This window comes from Miscanthus floridulus, chromosome 8 (genome assembly GCF_019320115.1).
Source record: "Miscanthus floridulus cultivar M001 chromosome 8, ASM1932011v1, whole genome shotgun sequence".
Classification (NCBI taxonomy): domain Eukaryota; kingdom Viridiplantae; phylum Streptophyta; class Magnoliopsida; order Poales; family Poaceae; genus Miscanthus; species Miscanthus floridulus.
The window spans coordinates 33,864,652-33,877,510 of record NC_089587.1 but is presented as its reverse complement, the minus strand read 5'-3'; the positions used below and the strand labels follow the sequence as shown (position 1 = coordinate 33,877,510).

The 12,859-nt window shown below is 51.7% G+C and overlaps 3 protein-coding genes and 1 pseudogene across 3 annotated transcripts; 3 read left to right on the top strand and 1 right to left on the bottom strand.

The window, feature by feature from the left end:
• Positions 1-1,229: 1,229 nt before the first annotated feature.
• Positions 1,230-1,990, top strand: LOC136471551 (probable E3 ubiquitin-protein ligase ATL45). The gene has a single exon (XM_066469288.1). It carries the CDS (start codon positions 1,230-1,232, stop codon positions 1,869-1,871), a length of 642 nt encoding a protein of 213 aa, XP_066325385.1. The 3' UTR covers positions 1,872-1,990.
• Positions 1,991-2,607: 617 nt separating this feature from the next.
• On the top strand, positions 2,608-3,362 carry LOC136471550 (E3 ubiquitin-protein ligase EL5-like). Its single transcript, XM_066469287.1, has one exon. The coding sequence runs from the start codon at positions 2,668-2,670 to the stop codon at positions 3,262-3,264; it is 597 nt and encodes a 198-aa protein (XP_066325384.1). The 5' UTR covers positions 2,608-2,667; the 3' UTR covers positions 3,265-3,362.
• A 2,278-nt stretch (positions 3,363-5,640) lies between these two features.
• Positions 5,641-7,069, bottom strand: LOC136468843 (receptor-like protein kinase HERK 1; annotated as a pseudogene).
• Positions 7,070-10,404: 3,335 nt separating this feature from the next.
• LOC136468841 (E3 ubiquitin-protein ligase ATL23-like) lies at positions 10,405-10,938 on the top strand. The gene has a single exon (XM_066467259.1). It carries the CDS (start codon positions 10,405-10,407, stop codon positions 10,936-10,938), a length of 534 nt encoding a protein of 177 aa, XP_066323356.1.
• The last annotated feature ends 1,921 nt before the right edge of the window (positions 10,939-12,859 follow it).

The window sequence follows — 12,859 nt, the reverse complement described above, 5'->3', positions numbered from 1 at the left end:
TACTTTTATCGTCCCTCTATTTGTTTGAAAGAGCCATCAAATACACACAGATGGGGACAACAAATGAGGCAAATGGCTGGAGCTGCTGGGTTATTTGGATCCACGGGCTAATCCTCCATCTGTCCTAAATTATAAGTCATTCTAACTTTTTAGAGAGTCAAAACATATCAAGTTTGATCAAATTCATACAATAAAACAATAATGTTTATAATATTAAATAAGTAACATTAGATTCTTCACTAATCATATTTTCATAGTATATCTGTTTGATGTCATAAATCTTTATAATTCCCACTATAATTTAAGTTAAATTTAAAATATTTTGACTCTCTAAGATAGTTGGAATGACTTAGAATTTGGAAAGAAGCGAGTAAGTGATTGGAATCTTAGAATTCTTAATGCCCAGTCTTTAGTGTGTCCACACATACTGCATCGGAAGGGGAGGTGGGAGCGCTGCTCGGCTGGGAATTTCTTCGTAGAAGCAACAGCCGAACAAACTATTAACTAGGTGTACAAGTCTTTTGCTATTCTCCTTGTGTCCTAAATTTGTCTGGATGTCAGTTTGCCTCACTGAATGTAAATGCTGCCATTGGATAACAGCTATCTAAATGCGAATCATGCAGTGTGAAAATAGCTCTGTAAATGTGAGTGATGTTGTGTGAAAACAGCTCTATGAAATGTGAATAATGCAGTGGTGAAAGTAGCACTCTGAAATGTGAATAATGCAGTGGTGCAAATAGGTCTGAAATGTGTTCACGCGTGAAAGCTTCTAGTTTGATATACTCCATTTCATATCTTATGAATATTCAAGATAATTAAAATATTTTCATTTACAACGTTAATTTGCCATGTGACAGTTCTAGTATAATACTACAATAATATCAAATGGCTACATAGTTAACATGGCATACTTGATCACTACAGAATGCAGGAATTAAATGCTACAGCTAGCCTATGAAACAGTAAAATAAAACTGTGCATTGAGAAGGTTTATTTCATACTCAGTATCACGTCTTGAAAATAGTGAGACGAAACCTACCATTGAGACTGGCCTTATGCTTTGTCCTGGAATGACAGGATTGACATCCACGAAACCAAAACTGCGGCCATAGGCAGTTGGTAAGAGCAAATCCTGAAAACCACGTGCCCAAACTGCGCGCGCTATGCCAGTCGTATTGGCAGTTTGTAAAGCAATTGTAACCTCAGTGTCAGGCGTTCTCATACTCATAATGGGCAGTACCAGCACGATTATGCTCTCCGCCGCGAGTTCGGCCAGCGGCAGCGATGACGACGATGTCGAGTGCCGCACCTGCTACGGCGTCGTCGTGGCCTGCGTGTCGCTGCTCCTGTTCTGCGTTCTCGCGGCCACCGCCGGCGTTGTTAAGGCCTGCGCCGTCACCGGATTCACCGTGGTGTTCTTTGGCATAGTCGGCTGGTTGGTACCCTACGGCGCCACGGCTACCGGGCGAGACGCCATGGGCGCGCGGCGAGCTACTCATCATGATACAGGCGCCAGGGTCGTGATGGCGCTGCGGCGGGCCGGCTACTCCTGCCCGCTCGGTGGCGCGGCGGCGACCGACGTGCCGCCGGCGTTTGCCTACGAGTGTCCCGCCGACGACGAGGGCAGCGGCAAGTCTGCGGGCAGCACGCTGTGCGCGGTGTGCCTGGAGGACGTGCAGCAAGGCGAGACGGTGCGGCGGCTGCTGGCGTGTGGGCACCTGTTCCACAAGGAGTGCATCGACATGTGGCTGCACTCGCACACGACGTGCCCGCTGTGCAGGTGTGACCTCTCGCCGCGGCGGCATACCACGAAAACCATCGTGACGACGGTGGCGGCGCAGTCGTCGGCTGACGCGCTGCCGCCGGTTTAGTTTCCCTTTTTTCAGATTGTTTGCCGCATTTCTTGGTCCGGCACATTATAGCGGGCCATAGTGTCTATCTCATGTGATCTGTATATTCCTATGTGGGTTGTACATTGTTCGTAGGGTAAATTTGGTCCACGGTGAATGTTCAGAATTCAGATAGATACAGGTTCATCATCAAGCCTACCAAGGTGGTGGCCAAACTATTCGATGATCGATATTCCTATGTGGTGAATGAGCAAACACTGGTAAGCATTTAGCAAATTAGTATTAAAAAAAACTTGTTGCAGCTAATGAAGCCACTGACGTATATGTCAAGCTCTAAAGTTTTCCTATGTAAGAAATACTGAAGGCATTCTGTCAGTCGTTTTCGATTTTGATATCTGAAGTCTCGATCAGGCTGGGAAAAGGAACATTTCTCACGTCTAATCAACGTGCCCCCCTGACCAAAGTGAGGAGATAAGATCTTTCGCCCAAAAAAATGCGTTTACGATCCGCCAAAAGCGGCCGGAATCAAAACCAAAACTGGAACCAAATCAAACAACCAAAACTGCGGCCACCAGCGGCTAAGCCAATACCTCGGGCGAAACCAAACCTGCCGCCGTGCCGCGCTCGCAGATGCGCGATTGGAATCGGAAGCCGAACGCGGCCGGCACGCCGCGGAGTCCAAGCACTAGCCGCCTATTTATTGCGGCGGCGACGCTGCGCCATGCCAACCTCGTGTCGTGAGTCGTGACGACACCGCTCGCGCGTGTGCGCGCGCACAACGCTTAGCACTTTTTGGCATCTTAGATTTGTTTTTCTAATGCTCAACCCGCACCACCAGCGACCGCTGCCGAGCGGCGCCCGACCCAACGACGGCTCCCTCGTCTGCTATGGCATCGTCGTCGCCACCGCGTCGCTGATCCTGCTTGCCATCCTCGCCGCCACGGTCAGCATCGTCAAAGCGTGCGCCCTCGCCGGCGCGGTCGCGGTGGTGTTCATCGCCGCCGGCTGCGTCTCCCGGCGATGCGCGGCAGACGGAACGGCTCCTGCCCGGCCCATGACAGTGGCGATGCCAGCCGCGCGCGCCCGCGCCGCGTGTGGCCTCGTGGACGCGGCGATCGACGCGCTGCCGGCGTTCGCGTACGCTCGCCATGCTGGCACGTGTGGCGCGGAGTGTAGTAGCAGCAAGTCCGGAAGATGCGCACTCTGCTCGGTATGCCTGGAGGACGTCGAGGCCGGCGAGATGGTGCGGCAGCTGCCGGCGTGCGGCCACCTGTTCCATGTGGGGTGCATCGACATGTGGCTGCACTCGCATGCGACGTGCCCTCTGTGCCGGTGCGACGTCTCGCAGCAGCCAGTTGCTGTGAAGCTGACGGCAGCTGCAGATCCACGGGATGGTGCGCTGCCGCCGGTGTGAGCCGCTGACATCATACTCACGGCCGGGAGTGGGTCCTGTTTCGGGAAGAGACAATGATTCTTCAATTCTTGTGACCGATTTGTCTGTTTGTTATATACTGGGGCTTCAGAATTCAGTAACCACAGCTGATAAACTGAAGAGACTCACTGGAACCATTACATCACGTGTTCCTATGAACTATGATCTAAATTTTAGATCATTTTAGCTCTTAAAGGTTTCAAACAAGAGGTCTAAAATGTTGCCTAAAGTTTAGCTAACTTCATAAAAACTTTAGATCACACAAATAAGGTAAAGTGGTATAAACATTTATCTATCAATGTTACTTTTTTTTTTTACTTAGTTAAACTTTAGATTAGACAATCCAAACATACCCTTACATTGCAAACGCATACGATGAGTGGTTAGATGCAATTATTTTAGGCTTTAACCGATGACCCACGTCACTGTTGGGCTTCCAGGTCGTTGCTTCCTCTGTAGAAACAAAAATAGAAAAAAACAATACGAACCTACAGGACGACGACTTTTTCAGATGGGTTCTAGTGAACTTGGAAAAAACACACGTTTTCTGATCTCGGATACCTTCGGTATTATTTATTACTCCCTCTGTCCTAAAAAAATAAAATACAATTCAGGAGTTTAAAATTTATCCCTAGCACAGGCGGTGCAATCGAGGCCCTTGCCGTGGGCTGCGCTTGAGAACGCGCTCCTCTGCTGCGTGCGTTGCAGCAGATGGCTGCTCTGCCTTCCCTACCGGGGCGGCGGCAGCAGCGGCGGAGGCAGCACCTTGCCGGAGTATGTGGTGCAGAGTCGAAGTCATGTCATGAACGAGTTTCCGGGGGAGCCCACGACGCGCGCCGGCGGGGCACGTGTAGCCGCAGCGGCTGACATCCCAGCGTACGAGCTGCGCGACGCCGGGCAGGGATAGGCAGATGGCGCGTCTGATTGTGCGGTGTGTCTTGGCGAGATGGAGACGGGCGACATGGTGAAGCGGCTGCCGGTGTGCCTCCACGTGTTCCACCAGCAATGCGTCGACAAATGGCTGAGCAACAACTCGACGTGCCCGGTGTGCAGGTGCGACGTGTTCGCGCCGCTGCCGGGGCAAATGGTGTGACCTTGATCTATTTCCCTGTTCTCTTTTCGTGATGTGGCTGAGAAAATAGACCCCAGCTGCCTTGATCTATTTCCCTATTCTCTTTTCGTGATGTGGCTGAGAAAATAGACCCCAGCTGCCTTGATCTATTTCCCTATTCTCTTTTCGTGATGCGGCCGAGAAAATAGACACCAACCCAAATCCACGGACCACTATCTTTGAGTTAAATGCATCAGAGGTCCATTAACTTGTGAGGAGGTTTTGGTTAGGTCCATCAACTTTCAAAGTGGCTTTTTGGGTCTATAAACTTTGTACGTCGTATCACTTAGGTCCATACCTCTCCACGTTGGCTTCTCGTGCTGATGTGGCATGATCCCATGGCCATGCGGGCGTGCATGCAGGTGTGGGGGAACACCGGCAACTACATGGCCAACAGCACCTACCAGTCCAACCTCGCAAGCCTCGCCACGACGCTCTCCAGGAACGCCTCCTCGTCCCGGACGCTCTTCGCCAAGGGCAGCGTCGGTGTCCTCCCGGACATCGCGTACGCGCTGGCGCTATGCCGCGGGGATGCCAATGCCACGGCATGCGGGTCCTGCGTCACCACCGCCTTCCAGAGCGCGCAGCAGCTGTGCGCCTTCGACAAGGACGCCACCGTCTACTACGACGGCTGCTACCTCCGCTTCTCCAACATGGACTTCCTAGACGACACCACCAGCAACGACAACGAGCTGATCCTCATAAACTCGCTGAACGTCAGCTCGCCGGTCAAGGTTTTCGACGCCGCCATCCGCGTGCTCCTCAATGCCACCGGCGACTACGCGGCGGCGAACTCTACCAGGCTGTTCGCCACGGGGGAGGAGGCGTTCGATGCCACCGACCCCACCATCTATGGCCTCACACAGTGCACGCCGGACATGACGCCGGCCGACTGCCGGCGATGCCTTGGCGATATACCTGAGCCGTGGCCGTGCCCCGTGAGCCGCTTGACACGGCCACCATCGCGGAGGCCATCAGCGTCATCTCGTGCTTCTACGAGGACAAGACGGAGTGGGGGCGGCGCATCGGATGGATCTACGGGTCAACGCTCGCGCCTCCTACGTGCTCGCCGGCGGTGGCGACCTGCACGGCTGCGGCCGCGGCGTCTACCCCTTCAACAACCGCTTCTCAGGCGCCATCCCCACCTCCATCGGAGGCTGCGTCGCGCTGCAGGCGTTTGATGCCAGCAACAACCGCCTGACCGGTGCGGGCGTGCGAGCAAGTCCGCCGGCACCACCAGCAGCTCATCATCGGCCCTCGCCACTGCTGAGCTGGGAGAACACCTTGCTGTTGGCGAGTCCCATGTCGGTGACGACCGTGTCGTCCAGATCGCCCGTCGTCAGGAAGCTCGTTGACGACGGCACCCGGCGTGGCACGACGACGTCCTCGGGGAACTGCGCGCTGACGGCGCCGCTGTCCTCGAACTCGTCCTGCCGCACGTGCGTCTCCTGCAGTGGCAGGCAGTACTCGAGGTTCCACAGCACGTCACCCATGGACCACGGCCGCTCCTGCCCATAGTCCACCAGGCACCGCTCCGCCGTCTCTACAAACTTGCGAAGCGAGTTCTCGTTCACCTCCCTGAGGATCCGCGGGTCGGCGATCCGGTCCAGCTGCCCGCGCCTCTGCCACCCGACGGCCCACTCAGTGAGGTTGATCTGGTCGCGCTCTAGCGCCTGGTCGATCACCGACCGCGCGCACAGCACCTCGAACAGCACCACCCCGAAGGAGTAGACGTCGGAGCGGTCCGTCAGCTGGTGCGTCTTGAAGTACTCCGGGTCCAGGTACCCGAAGCTGCCCTTCACAGCCGTGCTCATGTGCGTCTCCCCAAATGACGGGCCGATACTCTGGGTCCAGGTACCTTGGCGATGAACCCGTCGCCGAGGAGGATGTTGGTGGACTTGACGTCGCGGCGGATGATGTTCTTGGAGTAGCCCGTGTGCAAGTAGTGCAGCCCCCTAGCGGCGCCGATACACACCTCCAGCCGCTGCTTCCACGATAGCGGTGCCGCCCCATCGGAGTCGGGCCCGTACAGGTGGCTCCGCAGCATGCCTTTCTCCATGTACTCGTACACCAGGATCATCTCCGCATGCTCGTTGCAGTAGCCGATGAGCGACACCAGGTGCCGGTGCCCATTGCGGGACAACACCACGATCTCCGTCTAGAACTCCGACAGGCCCTGCCTGGACGCGCACGTCGCGCGCTTCACTGCCACGCGGGTGCCTCGCGGAGCGCGCCGCGGTACACGTTGCCGAAGCCGCCCACGCCGATGAGGTTGCGCTCGTGGAAGTTGTCGGTGGCCGACCTCAGCTCCTTCAACGGGATGTGGAGCTACGTGCTCACCCTCTGCATCGCGCCGGTCGTGCCCTCGCCTGACCGGCTCGACGGCTCTAGCACCCACCCGGAGCTTTCCTGCGACCACGGCAGTGGCTTGCTGCTCTCCTTCTCTAACGGCGCCGGCCGCGCCATCCACCTTTTGTGCCCATGTGGCAACGGCTGCAGTACTTGCTCGCACGCTCGCTTGGCCACAGCAGCGGCGGCGGCGGTGCCTGCTCGTGCGCCTACAGCGGCGAAGACGTTCCTGGAGAGCGCCGTGGCGAGGCTTGCAAGGTTGGACTGGTAGGTGCTGTTGGCCGTGTAGTTGCCGGTGTTCCCCCACACCTGCATGCACTCCCGCATGGCCACGACATCATGCCACATCAGCACAAGAAGCCAACGTGGAGAGGTATGAACCTAAGTAATACGACGTACAAAGTTTATAGACCCAAAAAACCACTTTGGAAGTTGATGGACCTAACCGAAATCTCCTCACAAGTTAATGGACCTTTGGTGCATTTAACTCACTATCTTTTTATACCGCCGTATCACTGCTGGTTAGTGACACTTGTTATATTACTATTGGTTGATGCTTTCACCTAACAGTGATAACATGCATATTCCACTGTTGGCTCAATACCCGGTAGCGTGATAGACCACCCCGATTACTGTTGATTGCCCTCTGCCAAACTCTATTCCTGCAGGTGATGCAGGATTTAGGTCAGATAGTGATTGTCTGTTCTGCCGTAGTGGAGGGAGGTGGTCAGAGACTTGTCACATGATGCATCGAGCAATGGAAACAGGAGGAAGAGGAGGTTCCTTCGTGTACTTCGGCATCGATCTCCATACAACCCGACCCAGGGGGCGCACACGACGGCCAAGGCAGCCCTCGGGCATGCCTGGCCAAGGCAGCGCAGCCACCACTGCTACGTGGAGAGAGAGAGAGAGAGAGGAGAGAAGAAGCTTACGGGAGAGAGAGCTAGGAGCAGTGTTTTAAATCTCCAGCTAAGTCATTTAGCCCTCGACCTTAAAAAAACATCAAATAGCTGGCTACAGCGGCAGCTAACAACTAAATTGTGTTAAGATATGACGTATATGTATAGTTCGGCTAGGTTGTTCCTACTTTGTTGTCCAAGATTGTTTGGATAGATCTTGTTGAAGTTTATCTGTTATAATCCTTGATTGGTGTACACGTCACGCCGAGGGCTTTTCCCTGTACCTACTTAACATGCAACGGAGACCCCAAGGCAACTCGTTCAACCACGTTCAACTCGTTCCACCTGATGGTGCGCTGCCACTGGTGCGAGCTGTTGAGATCATACTCGTTCCACCTGATGGTGCGCTGCCACTGGTGCGAGCTGTTGAGATCATACTCACGGGAGTGGGTTCTGTACTCCTGTTATGGTGCAACTAAGAGCATCTCCAGCAGTACTACCTAAAACAGGCTACCTATTTTCTTATTTAGGTAGCCACCTATTTTAATACTATCTATTTTTGGCTTCCAACTCCAGCAGCACTGCCTAAACCATGGTTCCAAAGTTTATTCTAGCAGTCCATGACATGTGGAACCCACATGTCATCCTCTTCCTTGTCACCGCCGACAAACTCGGCCATCGGGATGGCGAATCGGGAGTGGGCCATCGCCTGGGGAGTCATCGGAGAAGAATTGGGAGCGGGAGAAGGTTCTGCGGCGAAGGGAGCCACCGGGGAGAGACTCAGCTGTGGATCCGGACTGCGTGGCCCGTTGGTGCGACTTGGAGGCAGGGAAGAAGCGGGGCTGGCGTGGAGGCGCCCTCGCCGGGAGGCACGCCGCACCGGAGAGCGCCCGTTCCAGGAAGGAAACCGGCGGGGAGGATGCGTGACCGGCCATCACAGACGAGGCAGCTCGGCCGCCGTGGAGGAGGAGGCACGCTCGGCCAACGTGGAGCGACGGTGCCGACGAGGAGGAGCCGCGCCCGGCTAGGTGGGAGATAAGGCTGGCGTCGGAACATGGAGACGCCGCATGTGGAGATGCGGCCGACATCGGGAGCGAGGCGCCGCATGCAGGGGTATAGGAAACTGCCGTGAAAAATTTAGGTAGCCTGATTTGTTGGTCCAATATAAAAGTAGGCAGTGGGAGGAGAAATTTGTTGGGTTAACAAAAGTAGATAGTCTGATAGGTAGCCTCTTGGAGTGTATTTTTTAACCTCAACTGTCTAAATTGGGGATAGGTAGTGGGTTTAAGCATCGTGTTGGAGTTACTCTAAAGGTCATCGATTCTTGCTAAAGCAGAAGTTTGTGCATGTTAGGGTGTAAACCATAAAAAACAAAGTCATGTCTCAGGAAGAAACAGTGTTTCTTCGGTTCTTGTGACCGAATTGTTTATTTGCAATATACAATATGCTGGGACTGAATTCAGTAACCACAACTTATAAACTGAAGAGACTCACTACAACCATTACATCACGTGTCCTATAAGAGCATGTTTGGAACAGAGAAATAAAAAATATACGAATGGTAGAAAATATAGGAATAGGAAAGGAATGTGGTGTTTTGGTAGAAAATATAGTAATACGAAAGGAATGTGGTGGTAAAACAGAGGAATGGAAAAACACAGAAAATTTACATGAATGATCGTTTGGAACGCAGGAATGAGGTAGTAGAAGAATCTCATTATATTTGGACTAATGATGTGCTTGTTTTGCTAAACTTGGTAGCTTGAGATTAGGTTTGGTAGGTCATTAACCAAAGAACGGAGCACTGAAGCGTAGATCGTAGATCAAAGTTCTGGAGTTGGTGCATGGCGAGAACACAAGCGCGTGAATAGATAAAAAAATGTTTCCTCGGCTCTTGTGTCTTGTCCTTTTTCTCACTGATGCATGACAATAGTGTTCGGTAGCTTAGGCAGATGCGCATCATGTCACAGGAAAATTTTCATTGGCCTAGACCGGATGTTTTCTTTCCTTCAAAATGCATGGGTGAAGGAAACTTTCCATAGGAAAGGATTGCTCAAATCATGTGTTCCAAACACATAAACAGTACATAAAAATAGAGGAATCTTGATTCCGGTACTTTTCCTTTGAAAATCCTACGATCCAAACAGAGCCTAAACTTATGAAAATGTTAGATTACTTTAGCTCTTAAGATTCCAAACGGTAGATCTAAAGTGTTACTTAAAGTTTAGTCAACCCTACAAAAACTTTAGGCTATACAAATAAGTTAAAGTGATCTAAAAATTTATCCGCCAACTTTAGCCAACTAAACTTTGAACCGAAAAATCCAAACAGGCCCTTACCACGCAAATGCATATGATGAATGGTGGATGCAATTATTTTAGGACTTGAACCGAGATGACCCACGTCACTGTTAGGCTTCCTGATCGTTGCTTTCTCTGTAGAAACAAAAATAGAAAAAAAAACAATTCGAACCCACACGACGACGACTTTTCAGACGCGTTCTAGTGAACATGGAAAAATCATACGGTTGCTGATCTTGGATACCGGCGGTGCAAGCGAGGACCTCCGGAGTTTCCGTACTCTTAGCCTTTTCCGCTAGTGAATACGTACAAGAAAGACAAGAGGTCCAGCAACCCAGCCGGCATCGCCAGACAAGACGAGCCACCGTCGGCACGGGCGGCCGTGAAGAAGCATCCAGCTAGCCAGCTAGGCCTGACAACCAGGTCGAGGCGAAGCACCACCGCTGCATCCCAGTTCCCAGCCATGGACTGGTGCGACGGCTGCGTCCGCGTGTTCATGCTGGCCTTCCTCAACTCGTTCTTCCTGGGCAGCACGGGGACTATCTTCTACGTGCTCGCGCGAGATCACTCCCGCAGCACGACCGGCACCGTCGTGGTCTCCGTCTTCCTCTTCTTCTGGGTGAGCATCGGCGCCTTCTTCTGCTGCGTCTCCTGTGGCGCCTTCGTCCCGTGGGCTGCGCTTGGCAACGCGCTCCTCTGCTGCGTCCGTCGCATCGGCTGGCTGCGGCGCCCCAGCGGCGGCGGAGGCGGCAGCACCTTGCCCGCAGCGACGGCGGACATCCCGGCGTACGAGCTGCGGGACGGCGGGCAGGCAGATGGCGCGTCTGATTGCGCGGTGTGTCTTGGCGAGATGGAGACGGGCGACATGGTGAAGCGGCTGCCGGTGTGCCTCCACGTGTTCCACCAGCAATGCGTCGACAAATGGCTGAGCAACAACTCGACGTGCCCGGTGTGCAGGTGCGACGTTTTCGCGCCGCTGCCGGCGCAAATGGTGTGACCTTTAGCTTAATCTGTTTCCCAGTTCTCTTTTCATGATGCGGCTGAGAACACATGTACAGCTGTAAATTGGTGACTTGTGTGAATCTCAACCTTTGCCTGGTGCCCTCGTTTCACGACTCGGCTGAGAAAACGGAAAACTAAGATCTTAACATGTAACTGTAAGTACGTGAATGTCGGCATTTGATGATCAAATTCACAAGCCTGTATATATTGGCCAGTCAGACTGGCTCAGTAGGATTTTATAAAAGTTTATTATGTATTAAATAAGCTACCAACTTACACCCTCATTCCCAATTATAAGATATTTTAGCTTTTCTAGATACATAACTATTACGATATACTCTCTCTCTCTCTTTCTAATTATAAGACGCTTTGACTTTTTTAAGATACACTAGTAAATGTTTTTTTGAAGGGGTATACACTAGTAATTGTGTCCATGCGTTACAATAGAATTTAATATATAGATGCGAGTTAAATGTTATGAGTTCGGGTCATATATATGAGACGCCGAAGGTGTTAGGGTAGTTTGAGAAGTTAAAACCCTGGTTGGCTACTTGGCTCCCACAACCCCCGGACGCCAGAAACACTGAGGCGTCGCTCTCGTTCGTACATGTTGAGAATCATTATTAATGATAAATTAAAAAATCATTTGTATCTTTTCACTCTATCTCTCTTTGAGATTGCCTATCTGGGCTACTGTATATATAGACAATCACTATTCAATAGCTAGAAACACAAAGAATGATTTGCATCATATGTTAGCAACCCAACTGGATTGACTCACAGATAACTTGATTTAGAGCAAGCAGAGTATAGGACCTCAGGGAAAGGGAGGTCAAAGCAAAGAAGAAAGGGGAACCGGGTATAGAGATAGACTTGAGGAGGAAGGAGAACGGTAACCTTGGGAAGGAGAAGTACTCATGCTGCAGCCTCAATGCTCTCTTGTAGATGTTGTCTAGCGGTCAATCGCTTGACCAGGCCAAGGCCCATGGCCCATATGAAGGCCCAACCATGGTGTAGATGAGTTGGGCGCCCACGCTGGTCCTTTCCCTCTCTTTAGCTTGTACTTGAAGGAGTGATGTCCTCGTCAAAACCTTTCCCCTAGACCCGAAATTTCTAACTCACGGGATTTAATACTAAGTCATACGCACCACATTCTCTTTATCTTATCCTCTTGTCCTCCTGTGTTCCCTCACCTAGTCTCCCTCCCAAATGCCCTCTCCCTCACCCACGGCACACGATGACGAGTGACGCAACGCCCCCTTGGCTTGGCAAGGCCGGCCGAATCTGCATGGTGGAGGATCCCGTGTTTTTCTCTTGGCCATCAGCGTCGAGGCCCCGTACCCTCTCCCGGTGCGGCAGTGGTGATGAGATATATGTATTGTTGTAAACCACCGAGCAAAATCTGCAGTGATGGGATTTTGAGGTCCGCTGGTGATGCGATATACTTCTCTGTTCCAAATTATAAGTCGTTTTGATTTTTTTTGGTTCATTCATTTTGCTATGTATCTAGATATATTATTATACTCCCTCCGTCTCTGAAAAGATCAATTTCTATCCCAAAAATTTGTCTCCAAAAGAATTGATTTCTAGAGGTGAATGGTCCACAAATCCACATTAACCTCTCTCGTAGTCCTGGTCGCATTAACACAACATCTCTCTCCTGCGCTGCTATTGGATACCCCAAACAATACTATTTAATTAGGCTTCTCGGTAAATAGAAAGGTACTAAGGTTCAGCAGTTTAATGAGGGGCAGCATGGTATTTTATCTTCGTTGCTAATCTGTCCTAAAGTTGCTAGGAATTTATTATTTCAGGGACAGAGGGAGTATCTAGATGCGTATCAAAATGGATGTACAAAAAAGTCAAAGCGACTTATAATTTGGAGCGGAAGAAGTATGTACGTATTATTGTTGCAA

What these genes read in the sequence shown, in the direction of transcription:
- LOC136471551 (XM_066469288.1), top strand. Translation starts at nt 1,230, where the DNA reads ATGGGCAGTACCAGCACGATTATGCTCTCCGCCGCGAGTTCGGCCAGC.
- LOC136471550 (XM_066469287.1), top strand. Translation starts at nt 2,668, where the DNA reads ATGCTCAACCCGCACCACCAGCGACCGCTGCCGAGCGGCGCCCGACCC.
- LOC136468841 (XM_066467259.1), top strand. Translation starts at nt 10,405, where the DNA reads ATGGACTGGTGCGACGGCTGCGTCCGCGTGTTCATGCTGGCCTTCCTC.